The sequence below is a fragment of the Centruroides vittatus genome, unplaced genomic scaffold (assembly GCF_030686945.1).
Source record: "Centruroides vittatus isolate TY-2023 unplaced genomic scaffold, ASM3068694v2 contig_559, whole genome shotgun sequence".
Taxonomy (NCBI): domain Eukaryota; kingdom Metazoa; phylum Arthropoda; class Arachnida; order Scorpiones; family Buthidae; genus Centruroides; species Centruroides vittatus.
The window spans coordinates 1,546,392-1,558,920 of record NW_027122332.1 but is presented as its reverse complement, the minus strand read 5'-3'; the positions used below and the strand labels follow the sequence as shown (position 1 = coordinate 1,558,920).

General features: G+C 29.1%; 1 protein-coding gene across 2 annotated transcripts in view; it reads right to left on the bottom strand.

The window, feature by feature from the left end:
* The window catches only part of LOC136978883 (uncharacterized), an 81,295-nt gene extending 70,698 nt beyond the window's left edge, over nucleotides 1-10,597 (bottom strand). For both annotated transcript variants that reach the window (XM_067274720.1, XM_067274719.1), the window contains exon 1: nucleotides 10,308-10,597. In XM_067274720.1, coding sequence (XP_067130821.1) covers nucleotides 10,308-10,427 — 120 coding nt within the window. In that variant the 5' untranslated portion in view covers nucleotides 10,428-10,597. The remainder of the gene's footprint in view (nucleotides 1-10,307) is intronic.
* Nucleotides 10,598-12,529: the final 1,932 nt, after the last annotated feature.

Below are 12,529 nucleotides of genomic sequence, written 5' to 3'. Positions count from 1 at the left end.
AATCGGTAAAATGGAATCCCACAAATACTGTACAACGTGTCTACTTTGTTACGTGATTCGTTTTGCCGGCACGATTTACGACAACTTCAGGCAATTGCAAGTTATGGCGCACGTGGTGCACTTTGACAGCCATTTTGCAATATAATGTACTGTTCTTTAAATTGAAGTACAGTATTAGCCCGCACTTAATGCGGACTTGTATTAGCACAAGTCCGCATTAAGTCAATTTGTTTTTTACGTGGTGCGTTTAGCAGCAGAAAAAAAAAAAAAAATTTTTATTTACACGGGTTCACTATGCAATTAAGGGTACCGTGCATTAAATTACATAGAAAGTAATGGATGCTTGAAAATTAATCCTTTACCACGTCCAGATCTCGACAGATTCCAAAATAACCCTTAATTTTGCCAAAAGTCACGTGGTAAGTTTTGCAACTAGGCGATTCATATAGTTCATTGTCGTTCATTTAGTTCGCACATTCCATTCCAGTTCAATGGTTTAGAATTTTCGTTATGATAATTTAAATATTTCATTATAGTTTATAAATTTCACACTTTTTCGTGATTGCTCGCGTATTTCCTTCATTTTATCATAGCTCAACTCATAAAGAAGTTTTATCTTAGCTCCCACATTTAACATATTCTAGTTCATTGAGTCAATATAGTTAATTAGTTCACTGCAAGTGGATCAATAGTTATATGAGGATACCCCGTATATTTAACAAATTTTATGTATGAATTTTGATGTAAAAATGTGCGAAAGTTGGGTTGAAGTTTAGCAATGTAACAGCATTCGATAAGTGAAGCACGGTAACGCAGTTAGAAAATAACGAGATGGCGAATATATAAGTAATTAAAGAATAAAATTCTATCTTTTTGGTAACGTCTTAGCGCGATAACATCCAAAACTGCTACCTTTATCTTCGCGAAAAACATCCCCATCGATCATTTAAGCTCGAACAGTTTGTAAAGTGTTAGAAGTTAGTGAAAAGTCATGAGCATCTTCGATCAGATGAGATAAACACTCAAAATACGCCAAGAGAATTAATTTTTTTGCCCAATTTTTAGATTTTTATCTATAAAAAGTGGACAAAAAATAGATAAAATCTATAGAAACTGAGCAAAAAATCGATTTAATTAACACGAAAAAGCGAATTTTGGTACACCTACAAATTCTCACTGTTGTCCGCCGTGTGACTGTCCTTCCTTACGCTCAAGAACGGTGCTAGATAGACGAAAATCGAAACCAGATGTGGAAACATTAGGGGTAGAAGGCTCCGATTAACTATATAATAACTTCCTATCCGCATCAAAAATCACGTGATTTTAATTCAAACATTTCGCCCTGTAAGGAGTTACATCGATAACCGCACTCCATTGCTAGCAGGAAAAGTATGATGTACAGGGGCAAGACAGTGATAATTTGAAGTGGAGAGCATATATTTTATATTAAATTAATTAAAAATAAGAAAAAATAACCGAAACATAAAGAAATATCCCTATAAATATAGTAGTATTGTCGTGTGTGCTGCTCGAGTACACGCGCACTAAAACGAAGTGGTGTATTAACACATACAAATGTGACTGACTTTAAACGCGAAAATACTGTATAAAATATTAATTTATTAATTTATATCTTAATTAAGGAAAATGATAAAGATCTTGAAATTTATTTTAAATGCTTAATGAATTTCTATCCTAGGAAATAATCACGTTTCTGAACTTGTTAACGTCGCGGGGAAAAATTCGATTTAACGGATCGATAGGGCATTACTTAATGTACAAGTAGGGAAAATTGTAGTTAGAGGTTTGAATTAGCTCGTTTCGGTTTAAGAAAATGTCTACCGATCTATATTTTATCCAACTTCTCCTTCTAATAGTAAGGGAGTGAGATTTTAGGCGTTCAGAGAGATCGCGGACTAAGCGTTGGGGAATGTAATTTGTCGAATTAGTTTTTGTGTTTGCTCGGATCCGTTTCCGGTGGCGTGTAATTCTAAATTGAATAATTAGTTTAAAAGCAAGGAAAATATATTCTCTTCTTGTTATAAATTTATTCACTTCCAGAATTTAAGTACAACAAAATGATTTTTTTTTTAATTTTAGCTTTGAAGAATCGAGATTTTCAAGTATCGAATTTATAAATATTCCAGGATTTTATAAAATGTATCTAAAGTATGCAAATTTTTTATCTTTGTTATCATTTTATGTTAGGAAAATTCTAAATTCAATCCAGTTTTCCGTGTTTTTCGTCAAATTTTAATGTTTTTTTTTTCTAATTTTTTTTTGCATTCATACTTTACGAAAAAACCTACGATTTTATGAGAATAATTAAACATGAACACAGAAAATAATTGCATAGAATCTTTAGATAAATTCCAACATTTTCTAATGAATAAAATAGTTATTAATGTTTTGAGCTTACGAGAAATAAAAGCGAATCTTCGTTAAGCAATGGAAACTAACCATTTCGAGTCGTGTGACGTGTAACATTCTTGTTACACGTCACAGAAATGGTATTTATGTAACATGTGACTTATACTAGCCACGTGACTTATTCAGCATGTCAATTATGCTAGATATGTGACTTATTTAACATGTAAATTTTACCAGACTTTTGACTTATTCAGTATGTGAATTATACCTTTTACGTGACTTATTCAGTAAATGAATCATACCAGCCATGTGACTTATTCAGCATGCGACTTACGTGTGACTTATACTAGTCACACGCTGAATAAGTCACGTGGATAGCATAAGTCACATGTTACATAAATACCATTTCTGCAACGTGAATTTTACCAGCCGTGTCACTTACAGAGTATGCTAGAGACGTGACATATCTAGTATACGACTTACACTATCCACCTGACTTACGTAACACGTATACGCCGTACACGTACTATTAATTTACTTGTATATAAACTAATCCTAGTGTTTTCACTGCAATATTTTTTAAGATATGCAATCATCTGCCACGTGCAGCAATAGACAAATTACCTAATTTATCTTTTAATTATGAAGATTTATGCTATAATAATGGTCAAAATTAAAGCAAAAATTTCGTTTCCACGAATTATTCACTTATTTTTTTAAAAAAATTGATCGAGTTAATCGACAGCAAAAAAATATCACGTGACTTATGCAACGTGTGACGTGCGAGCGCCTAGTAAATCGCCGGCCACGTGGCACGGTTTAAGCACGTTTCTTGGCTTACGGGTGCTTCACCCGTATACATTTACTGCATAATTAATTTGCTTAAGCAAACGGAGCATTCGTTAATTAAACGGAAATCATAAAATTTCTATTTAATATTTTAAAATAGTTTTAATAAATTAAAAATTCGTGAGAAAATATCGATCCTTTTCATAATTTAATGTGCCATTAAACCGAGTTATAAAACCATTCGTTTCTATGAGGATGCAAATGAGATTTTTTTCTTTCTTATGTTTTCGCTTCAAAATTAGTAGACAGACACGCAGACGGGCTAATTGAATACAAATCCATTTTCTCAGCCATTAAAATAAGCAGAATTTAAGTTATTTTTTCGATTTTTGTATATAATTTCCGTCTTTTTAATAATTAAAACGCGGCGACAGACACTCAGACAGGCTAATCGAATACAAAAACCCAGCTTTTAAGTCATTAAATAACTAAAATGTTAGAAATTACGAACATTTATCCACTTAAAAAATTCATATTTTTTAATGGTAACGTCTGTCTGTGTGTCTGTCTACTCTTAAAAAATTAAAAACTATTTCCTAAATATTTTTATAGGAGATGGAACGTTTTGTTTTTTTTTATTGGATTTTTTTCGCTCGTCTGCTTGTCTGTCCGTAAAGATCGAAGGAAACTAAATTAAAACGGCGAATTTATAATATTTAATTGATCAAAAATTAACTTTTTATTCTCACATAATTATAAATCACTTCTTACAACGATAATTTATTTAATTTACAGGTTGAATAATTATAACGTAGTTATATCATTAATCTTTACTTCAACTGATAGTTCGCGATCTACATTTTTAAAGTCGAATTTCTCGATAGTTAACAATTTTTTAGTGCCGCTGCCAACCAAACATGACCGAAAGAGACTAATTTAAGCGAAAATAATTTAGTTTTTGGCAAAATATAGCCCAGGAATTTTAAAAAACACGTTTAAATCTCATAAAATCCACAGCATCACTCGAAGGATTACAGACCTTGCAGGGAAGAGAGAGTTTATTATTTTTTTTAACCTTCTAAAAATTCCCATTCATTAATATAAAGCTTCGACGTGAAAAAAAACATCATTTTTCCATCTAAAAAAATCAATTTAAAGCAAAGGGCGTGTTGGAATTAATTTATTATCATCACGAATGTAAAGCGGTGCCGCAGCATCACTTAACATACTTTCTCCCGGTTCATCCCACATTTACCAACCAAAAAATGGCATAAGTTTATGCAAAATTACGTAGAAAACACCCGAAAAATTAATTATAATCCACCATAAATACAATTTCTGTTTATTTTATTACATAAAAACAAGAAAAATTCCTGATCCTGCAGAAATTTATCCATAGAAATTCTTGGATGAGATCCAACAACTTAGAGGCTGTACCGGTAGAGAATTTCGAACTTATACTTCAAAATATACCCTTCAATTATTAAAATTTATCATCAATTTTAATAGGTAAATACGGCATGACCTATATTCTTCTTAGTTTTATTGGAATTGTGACTTTCGACGTGTTTCGTGACGTGTAACACCTGTCTTTAACGACTATCATCGACAGTCCAATAATGTATAACCTATATATAAATGTATGGGAGTGCTTGTAATATTTGCATTTTTACGGGTTAAATTGTTAAAAATTTATGGAATTTATAATTAAATTGTGTAGTTTATAAACCTGTTTGCTTGTTTAATTAATCTCTTGTAAGATATTTTTAGAATTTATACAAAAAAATTCCATTTTTTTACACTAATTTCGTGGATTTTTTACGTTGTTTCTGTTAGAAAGTAGGCGTTTTTAGAAGCTAAAATATTAAAAATTTAAGAAATTTATAAGTAAAATATAGAGTTTATAAAGTGATTTAGTTATTCAGTTAATATTTTGTAAAATATTTTTAGAATTTATTATAAAAAAAACCGCAATTTTTGACCTAATATCGTAGATTTTTTTTTTTTTTTTTGTTTCTGTTAGAAAATACTCCTTTTTTATAGTTAGAATATTTCAAATTTAATAAAATTTAATTGTAAAATATAGTTTATAAACCTGTTTGCTTATTTAATTAATTTTTTGTAATATATTTTAAGAATTTATGCAAAAAATTGCAATTTTTCAGTCTATTGTCATGGATTTTTTAATCTCGTCTCTGTTAGAAAATAAGCATTTTTAACAACTAAAATATTTAAAATAAAACAAAAATTATAAGTATAATGTATAGCTTATAAACTTACCTATTTATTTTATACATATTTCATATAATATATTTAGATTTCGATTTAAAAATACCTACTTTTTACCTAAAATTTTATATTTTTACAGATTTTTTTTACGAATTTTACGAAATAAAACGCTGAAAATCTAAAAAAATTACTTATAAATTACAGCTTATAAACTTGTTTATGCATTTACTTAACTTTTTACCTAATAGTTCTAGAATTTAATATAAAAATAGTCACTTTTTATCTTTACATCTCGACTTTTTATACATTTTCTAAATAGTTATAGAAACGACAAAAGGATGTTTCTACAAAAATGAAACAACAGGAAACATAAAATTTATAAAATTATTTACCGAACATAAACTTTTACATGTTTTTCCTCAAAAAAGAAACGTAAAAAAAGAGACTTTTTATGCCTTGGTTTAAGGTGCTTAAGACCAGTGCATTCTGTAAAATGGTGTTATATTTTATCTAAAAATAGATATTTTCCGAATGTAATTTTTGGAAATTTATTGGAAAAAATGTTGAAATATTTATTTAAATTTTTTTTCAAAAAGTTTTAAATTTAAAAAAATAAAATAAAATAAAAACTTTATTGGAAATTTGTACATTTAATTAATTAAAAGTACAAATTTCCAATTTAACAAATTAACAAAACAAAAGTACAAATCGATTTCTTGTTAAAAAGGTAATTTTAGAGGATGGTTTTATTTGAATTTTTTAGTAAAATGCAATTTTAAGGCTCATTTTATTTGAATTTCTCTAGAAAATGCAGTTTTAAGGCTCGTCTTATTTGAATTTTTTGGTAAAATGCAATTTTAAGGCTTATCTTATTTGAATTTTTCTAAAAAATGCAGTTTTAAGGCTTGTCTTATTTGAATTTTTTGGTAAAATGCAATTTTGAGGCTCGTCTTATTTGAATTTTTTGATAAAATGCAATTTTAAGGCTCATTTTAATTGAATTTTTTAATAAAATGCAATTTTAAGGCTCGTTTTATTTGAATTTTGTCAGAAAATACAATTATTAAGGCTCATTTTTAAAACTTTCTTGGCTAGAAAATGCAATTTTTAAGGCTTATTTTCTTCAGATTTATTGAGAAAATTCAGTTTTAAAACGATATCATTTTATTAACTTTTGAATAAAAATATGTTTGTGTTTTTGTGTGTGTGTGTGTGTGTGTGTGTGTGTGTGTGAGGCACGATCTTATTCACTCATTTTGAAGCTTAATAACTCCCGTGTTTTTTGTCGAAAATTTCTGAAATTTTGCAGAGAAGTTCGTGTGTTAGGTCCGTCGAATCTGCTAAATTTTGGAAGTTAAAGGTCAAGGGAGTGGGGAGATACACAGAGTCACGTGTCGTACCTCGAGTGCCTCGGTCGGACTTAGCTGGTTATTACCATTTACACTATTTTTTTAAACAAAAATCGTCCCTACCCTCAAAATTAAACCTTTTGCCATTATATAATAATCAACGATATAAAACGTTTTGTAATAAAACTTCGTAACAGATGGCTCCACACGCAATTTTCACTCCAGCCGGGAAAGTTACGCAACTCGCTGTTGGATTTTTCTACCGTGGAATAACAAGTTAATATCGACTTTTGTATAAATAAAAATTGATTTTTTTAGATAAAAATATTCAAAAAATGGCGTAAACACGATTTACTCCGCGTTAGAAAAAGCAGCAATAGAAATTCTGACGTCAGGTCCGAGCGAATTTTTCTTTCAGAATTGATAACTTAAATCTAAAAAAAATACAAAAAATTACTTCTTTAAACTTCAAAAATCCTTTTTATTTTTAATTTTTATAAAGTGGAAAATAAAGTTTTTGTATTTTATATGATTTTAAAAGGGGAATTTCGAAGGAAATTTCTTCGCCCTGGTCGATTCGTCACCAAAAAAAAAACCCTGATAATTTATCAAAAAAGGACCCTTAATATCATTTTTTAATGTAAAATCTATTCTAAATTCCGTTTTTTGCATAGAAATTTAAATAAATCGCCTCTTGACATCAAAATAAAGCGTTAAAATGAATTTAAAGCAAATTTAATTAGCGAAATTGTACTTTAAACTTCGGGGTTTTTTTTTTGTTGTTGTTGTTGTTTTGTTTTCTGGACGATAATTTTAGTGAAATTGCAGAAAATTCATTTATTAACGTCGAAAAATCCCTTTAAATTGTATTTTTATAAGTTTATTTATGATATTTTGGAGGATAATTACATTCGGAATGGGTTTAAAGTCGTTTTAATTAACGAAAATGTGGTTTAAAATTTGAGTTTTTGGATGATTATTTTAGGAAATTTATAAAAATTTTTTTTAAAAATCGTAGGAAAATGTTTTTATTTATTTTTTGGAAAATTATTTTCTCAAAAATGCAAAAATTTTCGTAAAACCGAACCAAAAACGACATCAAAACAGACATTAAATTACCGGAAACGTACTTGAAATTTCGCATTTTTTAGAAGATAATTTCCGAAAAAATGCACGAAAATTTCAGAAAATGACCAAAAAATTATTCATGAAAATAATAATTCCGGTCGGTACCAGCATTTTTGTATATTAGAATTAGTTTCGGGGCATCCTAAATTGATTTTCCGGAAACGGCTAGCAAAGGTCAAAGTTTAATATTCGGAAATTAATCGAAGCCTTTGGATTTAGCAATTATTTAAATGCCGTTTCGTGTAAGGCATTAACTACGCCAGAATACTAAACAGCATCGGTTAAACGAGAGAAATAAAGGGGAAAAGTCTGCATGTGCAAAAGTAGGTCGCAGACATTTGGAAAAAAAGAAAAGATGGAGGCAAGTGAAGTAGTAAACATCATTTAGATTATTCACTTGATTTTTCTAAAAATGTATCTGTTAAAGTGCAAGGTCTCGTTTGTCTGTCTGACCTACATTATGTCTTCCGTATAGGAAATACCTGATTGATGCCCTTCTTTTTCGTATTTTGCCTGGATTTTTATGATTTATGTTTTTCTTCGTTTCCGTGGGAATTGACGCTTCTGTTCCCGTCCATCGAGTCCTTTTTGCTGCGAAGTTTTTTGTAGATTCTTGCGCTTGTGTTATTCTGTCCGTAGGAATATAATCCTAACGACGGAGGCTCCTCTTCCTTTTTCTAAATTCCTGTTCCTATGTTTCTTTTTCTAAGTTTCTACCCCCAAATTCTTGCCCCTAAAGTTCCTGCTCCTAAATTCCTGCTCCTTAATTCCTGTTTCTAATATCCTGCTCCTGCTCCTGCTCCTGCTCCTGTATTCCTACTCCTGAACTAACGTTCTTTATCTTGTAGGAAACGTCGACTCAAACAGAACTTAAACAAAGTTTGCTTGAAGTTTTCACGAAATTTCTCGCAGAAACGGGGCACGTTTCCTCTCTCACTCTATGGAATAAATAATCAGTTCCTGTTCCAGTTCTTGTTTCTATAACGAGAAATTCCTCCACCAAATCTGTTTCCGGAGCTGAAAATCATTCAAAACACGACTTTTCTGGCAACTTAAACTAATGTTTACGTTCCTAAGAGACTGTTTCCGCCAGGAAACACGGGAAAACAAAGAAAAGGTGCGGAATTTTCTCGTGTTGTTTATCGGATTTGAGTAGGAAACGATCGATCAAAACGTGTCAAAGTTACTTCCAGGGGGAAATAAAAGATTTGACAATCATAAAAATACTAAATTAAAATCGAATTTCTGAATGGAAATTATGGAAAATATGGAAATTACCCATAGGGAGGCATTTGTTTCCGTGACTCGATGTGTAATTATTGGTTTGCATGATTGTCAGTGGCGTAGGGGAAAGCATGTTTCTCGTGTCTGCACGATTGAATACAGCGTGATTATAGAATGGAAACATTCAGTTAAGATAATAATGTATATAATTTTCCATGTAAATGTTTAAATTTCGTAGGAATTTCTATCATTTTCCACGATTAAAATCTTGTTTAATGTAATGCCATCATCGCCATAAGCACCAGTAAAGGAGGTCAAGAGGAAACACTGAGTTTGGGAATGGCAATCGGTGAATTATTGCACGAAATTGCTAAAATGTATAAATTAATAACTAAGTTTACTTAAAATAATTGAAATTTTACCGAAAAAGTGCATCTAAATAGTGTTTTAATAGGGGGATAATTGCCTAAACATCCGTAAATTGATGTTGAAATGCGGGATTTTTTTATTGACTTTCAAGGGTTTTTCTGGGTGTTTTTTCCATCAAAACATGTTAAATTTATTTGCGTGATTATGCTAAATCGGTGATTAATTCTAATTAACTTTAAATGTCCACACTTTATTTATTTTTTTATGTTTTTTAGCGAGAAAAATAAAAGATTACGTGTCAAAATATGGGATTTGCACGAAGGAAAAGCGTGAAATTAATTAAAACTGATTATAATTTTACGGAAATTTTTGCATAATTTAAGTGTTTGGACCTCCCAAAAAATAAATTTCATCTAAATATTGTGTTTTTAGAGATTTTTAAAAGCAAATTAATAACTTTAATTACCTCTTAAAGCACTAGGAATTAATCCGAGAATAATCAAAAATTTAACTCTACGTCCTCCAAAACACACTAAGCACCGGTTGAATTGAAGGCAACTAGATGCATTAATTTTTAATTAAACTAATTTTAATAATTTCTAAATGATCAAATATCAATTTTTACGTCTAGATTTAATCAATATAATCCACAGGTTGTAATTTCTATCAAAACAGGATGCACTCTTTGTTCCAAACACATTGGATGAATGCCCACGAAGGGGTCAAAATCACTTACTTACAATGGAAACAATGCATCAGTTCTAACGTTTTTCTAACTGGCAGTACGAAACGCGTGTCTATACATAAAAATCTTAACTTAAAACCTGTTATAAAAGGACAGAAACTAACCTGTTTTCTGGGTGTTGTCCTTACAGAAAGCAGCTGTTCGATCACTTTATCCACATTCAATTCGACTTTGCAGTTCACTTTGTTAGTCATTATCTTCCCCCCTCTGGGTATAATTATCATCAAATATACCACAACTCTCTGTCCTTTATCATTTCACAGTCAGTTTCATGGAAAATTTACTATTTTTATGTACACACAACCACTAAATCTTGTAGATTAAGTAGAAACGAAGTCGGCCATGCTTCTTCCTGAGGAGTAAAACGTAGATGGACTGTTAAGGGTGAGAAGCGAAGACGGACTGAGATCACGTGTAGCCGGTTACCTAGCAACCGTTGGGTGGCGCTCGCGCTGTATTTTTACCTCTCCCTCCTCCTCTTCCTTCTCCTCTCCCTCCTCCTTTCGAACTATATTTACTTATTTTAATCACTCTCCTGAACGGAGAGGCGCTTAAATCTGTTAATAAATCGTCAGAAAATGTGTAAAAGATTATAAATTTTGCGAAATTTCTCTTTAAAATTTCTTTATTTAATGTTAGAAATGATAAAAATTTACACTTTTGTGCGAAATTCTTCTTATAAAAATGGATTCTTCTGTAAATAATAAAGACGAAATTTACTAAAAATTGCTTCTTTAATGAAAATAATTTATTTTATTTTGATTTATTTTAATTAATTTAATTTTTATTTAAATATATTAAATTTCTCATAAAATTATATTTTTTCCCATGTTTAGCAGTTGATAAAGACTGGCTTTATGCATGGAAATTTATAAAATTAAACGAATTTTTATTGAATATCTTTTGTTTTTTAAATATTTTACTTGTTTATTTTATAAAAATTGAAAATAAATAAATAAATATAGAAATTTCCAAAGTGAAAATGGGGTGAGATAAAATAAAATCGATACTTACTTTCTGCAAAGTAAACGTTCCTTCATCCTCCATTCTTATCTTTATTTTTAACATTTTAAACGTTTATTAATTAATTTTTAATAATAAATTTCAATTTAAAATAATATAATTAATTAAAAATCATAATAAACATAAAAAAATATCATCAAATATTCCTTTACATTTATCGAATTTAAAATTATATTCTCCGCCTGTTCGCTTGTCTGTTCGTAAGATTTTTCGAAAATTTATTAACTTATTAAGCTTAAAACTTTTATAATTTATAAAATACATATTTTTCTTTCGTCAGCGTAAATTAAATTGCGTCTGTCTATTAATACTTATTATTTATACTCTTAAACACAAAACTTCAAATTTCTCGTAAAATTAATAAGTTAGAAACTTTATTTTTTGTATCTTCTCTGCAGGCCTGTCTACCTGTCTAACCGTAGGCTTTTCTAAAAATTATATTAATATGCTGAAAAGATTTATGGCAGAAACTTAAAGTGGTCGGGTCGAATTCTGCTTAAATAAAGTTAAAAACCCCCAAATTACTGTCCGATAATTAAATTTTTTTATATTTTTTTGTATTTTATATTTTTCTCTTGTTAAAAAAACTGCCAATTGTATAATTTCGTGATTAATTTCTAGACATTTTATTGGTTGAATGTTAATAAGATGTCTCTAAAATGTTTTCTGATTGGTTAAAAGAATTTTTTCCCCATAAAATTTCGAATTTTATTTTATAATTTTAACGCATTTTTATAATATAAATGAAGTTTTTAATAAGCATTAAATAAGGCATTTTAAATAACGTTGGATGATTTAAAATAAATTGCTAGAAAATATTAAAAATTATTTTTAAAAATAAATAAAATAATAGAGAAAAACTAAATTTAGATGATTCAGAAGAGAATAAAATGATGGAAACTTAGAAAAATTCCAGAAATTTTCTTTTATTCTCTTCTCAGAAACGAGAATTTCAATTTTATAAACATCCTCTCGCATTCTTTTTTCTCTCTTTATTTTTTATTTAAAAAAAAAAATAAATATCTTCGTGGAAATAAAAACAAAATAAAATTAACATTATTAAATTTATTCTTACTTTAAAAATAATAAAATTTCTACAGAAATTCATAGAAAAATAATAGAATTTGATTAATTCGAATAAGTAGAAAGCTTCTCCTTCTAGCTCGGAAGATTCGAAAGGAAGAAACCTTTACAGGGGCTAAAGACAAAATATTTCTCTTTTAAATCGTAGTTGAATAAATTTTATAATATAAATTATTTTAATTTTAACTTAAAAAATTATTCTTAAATTAATTTATTTTAA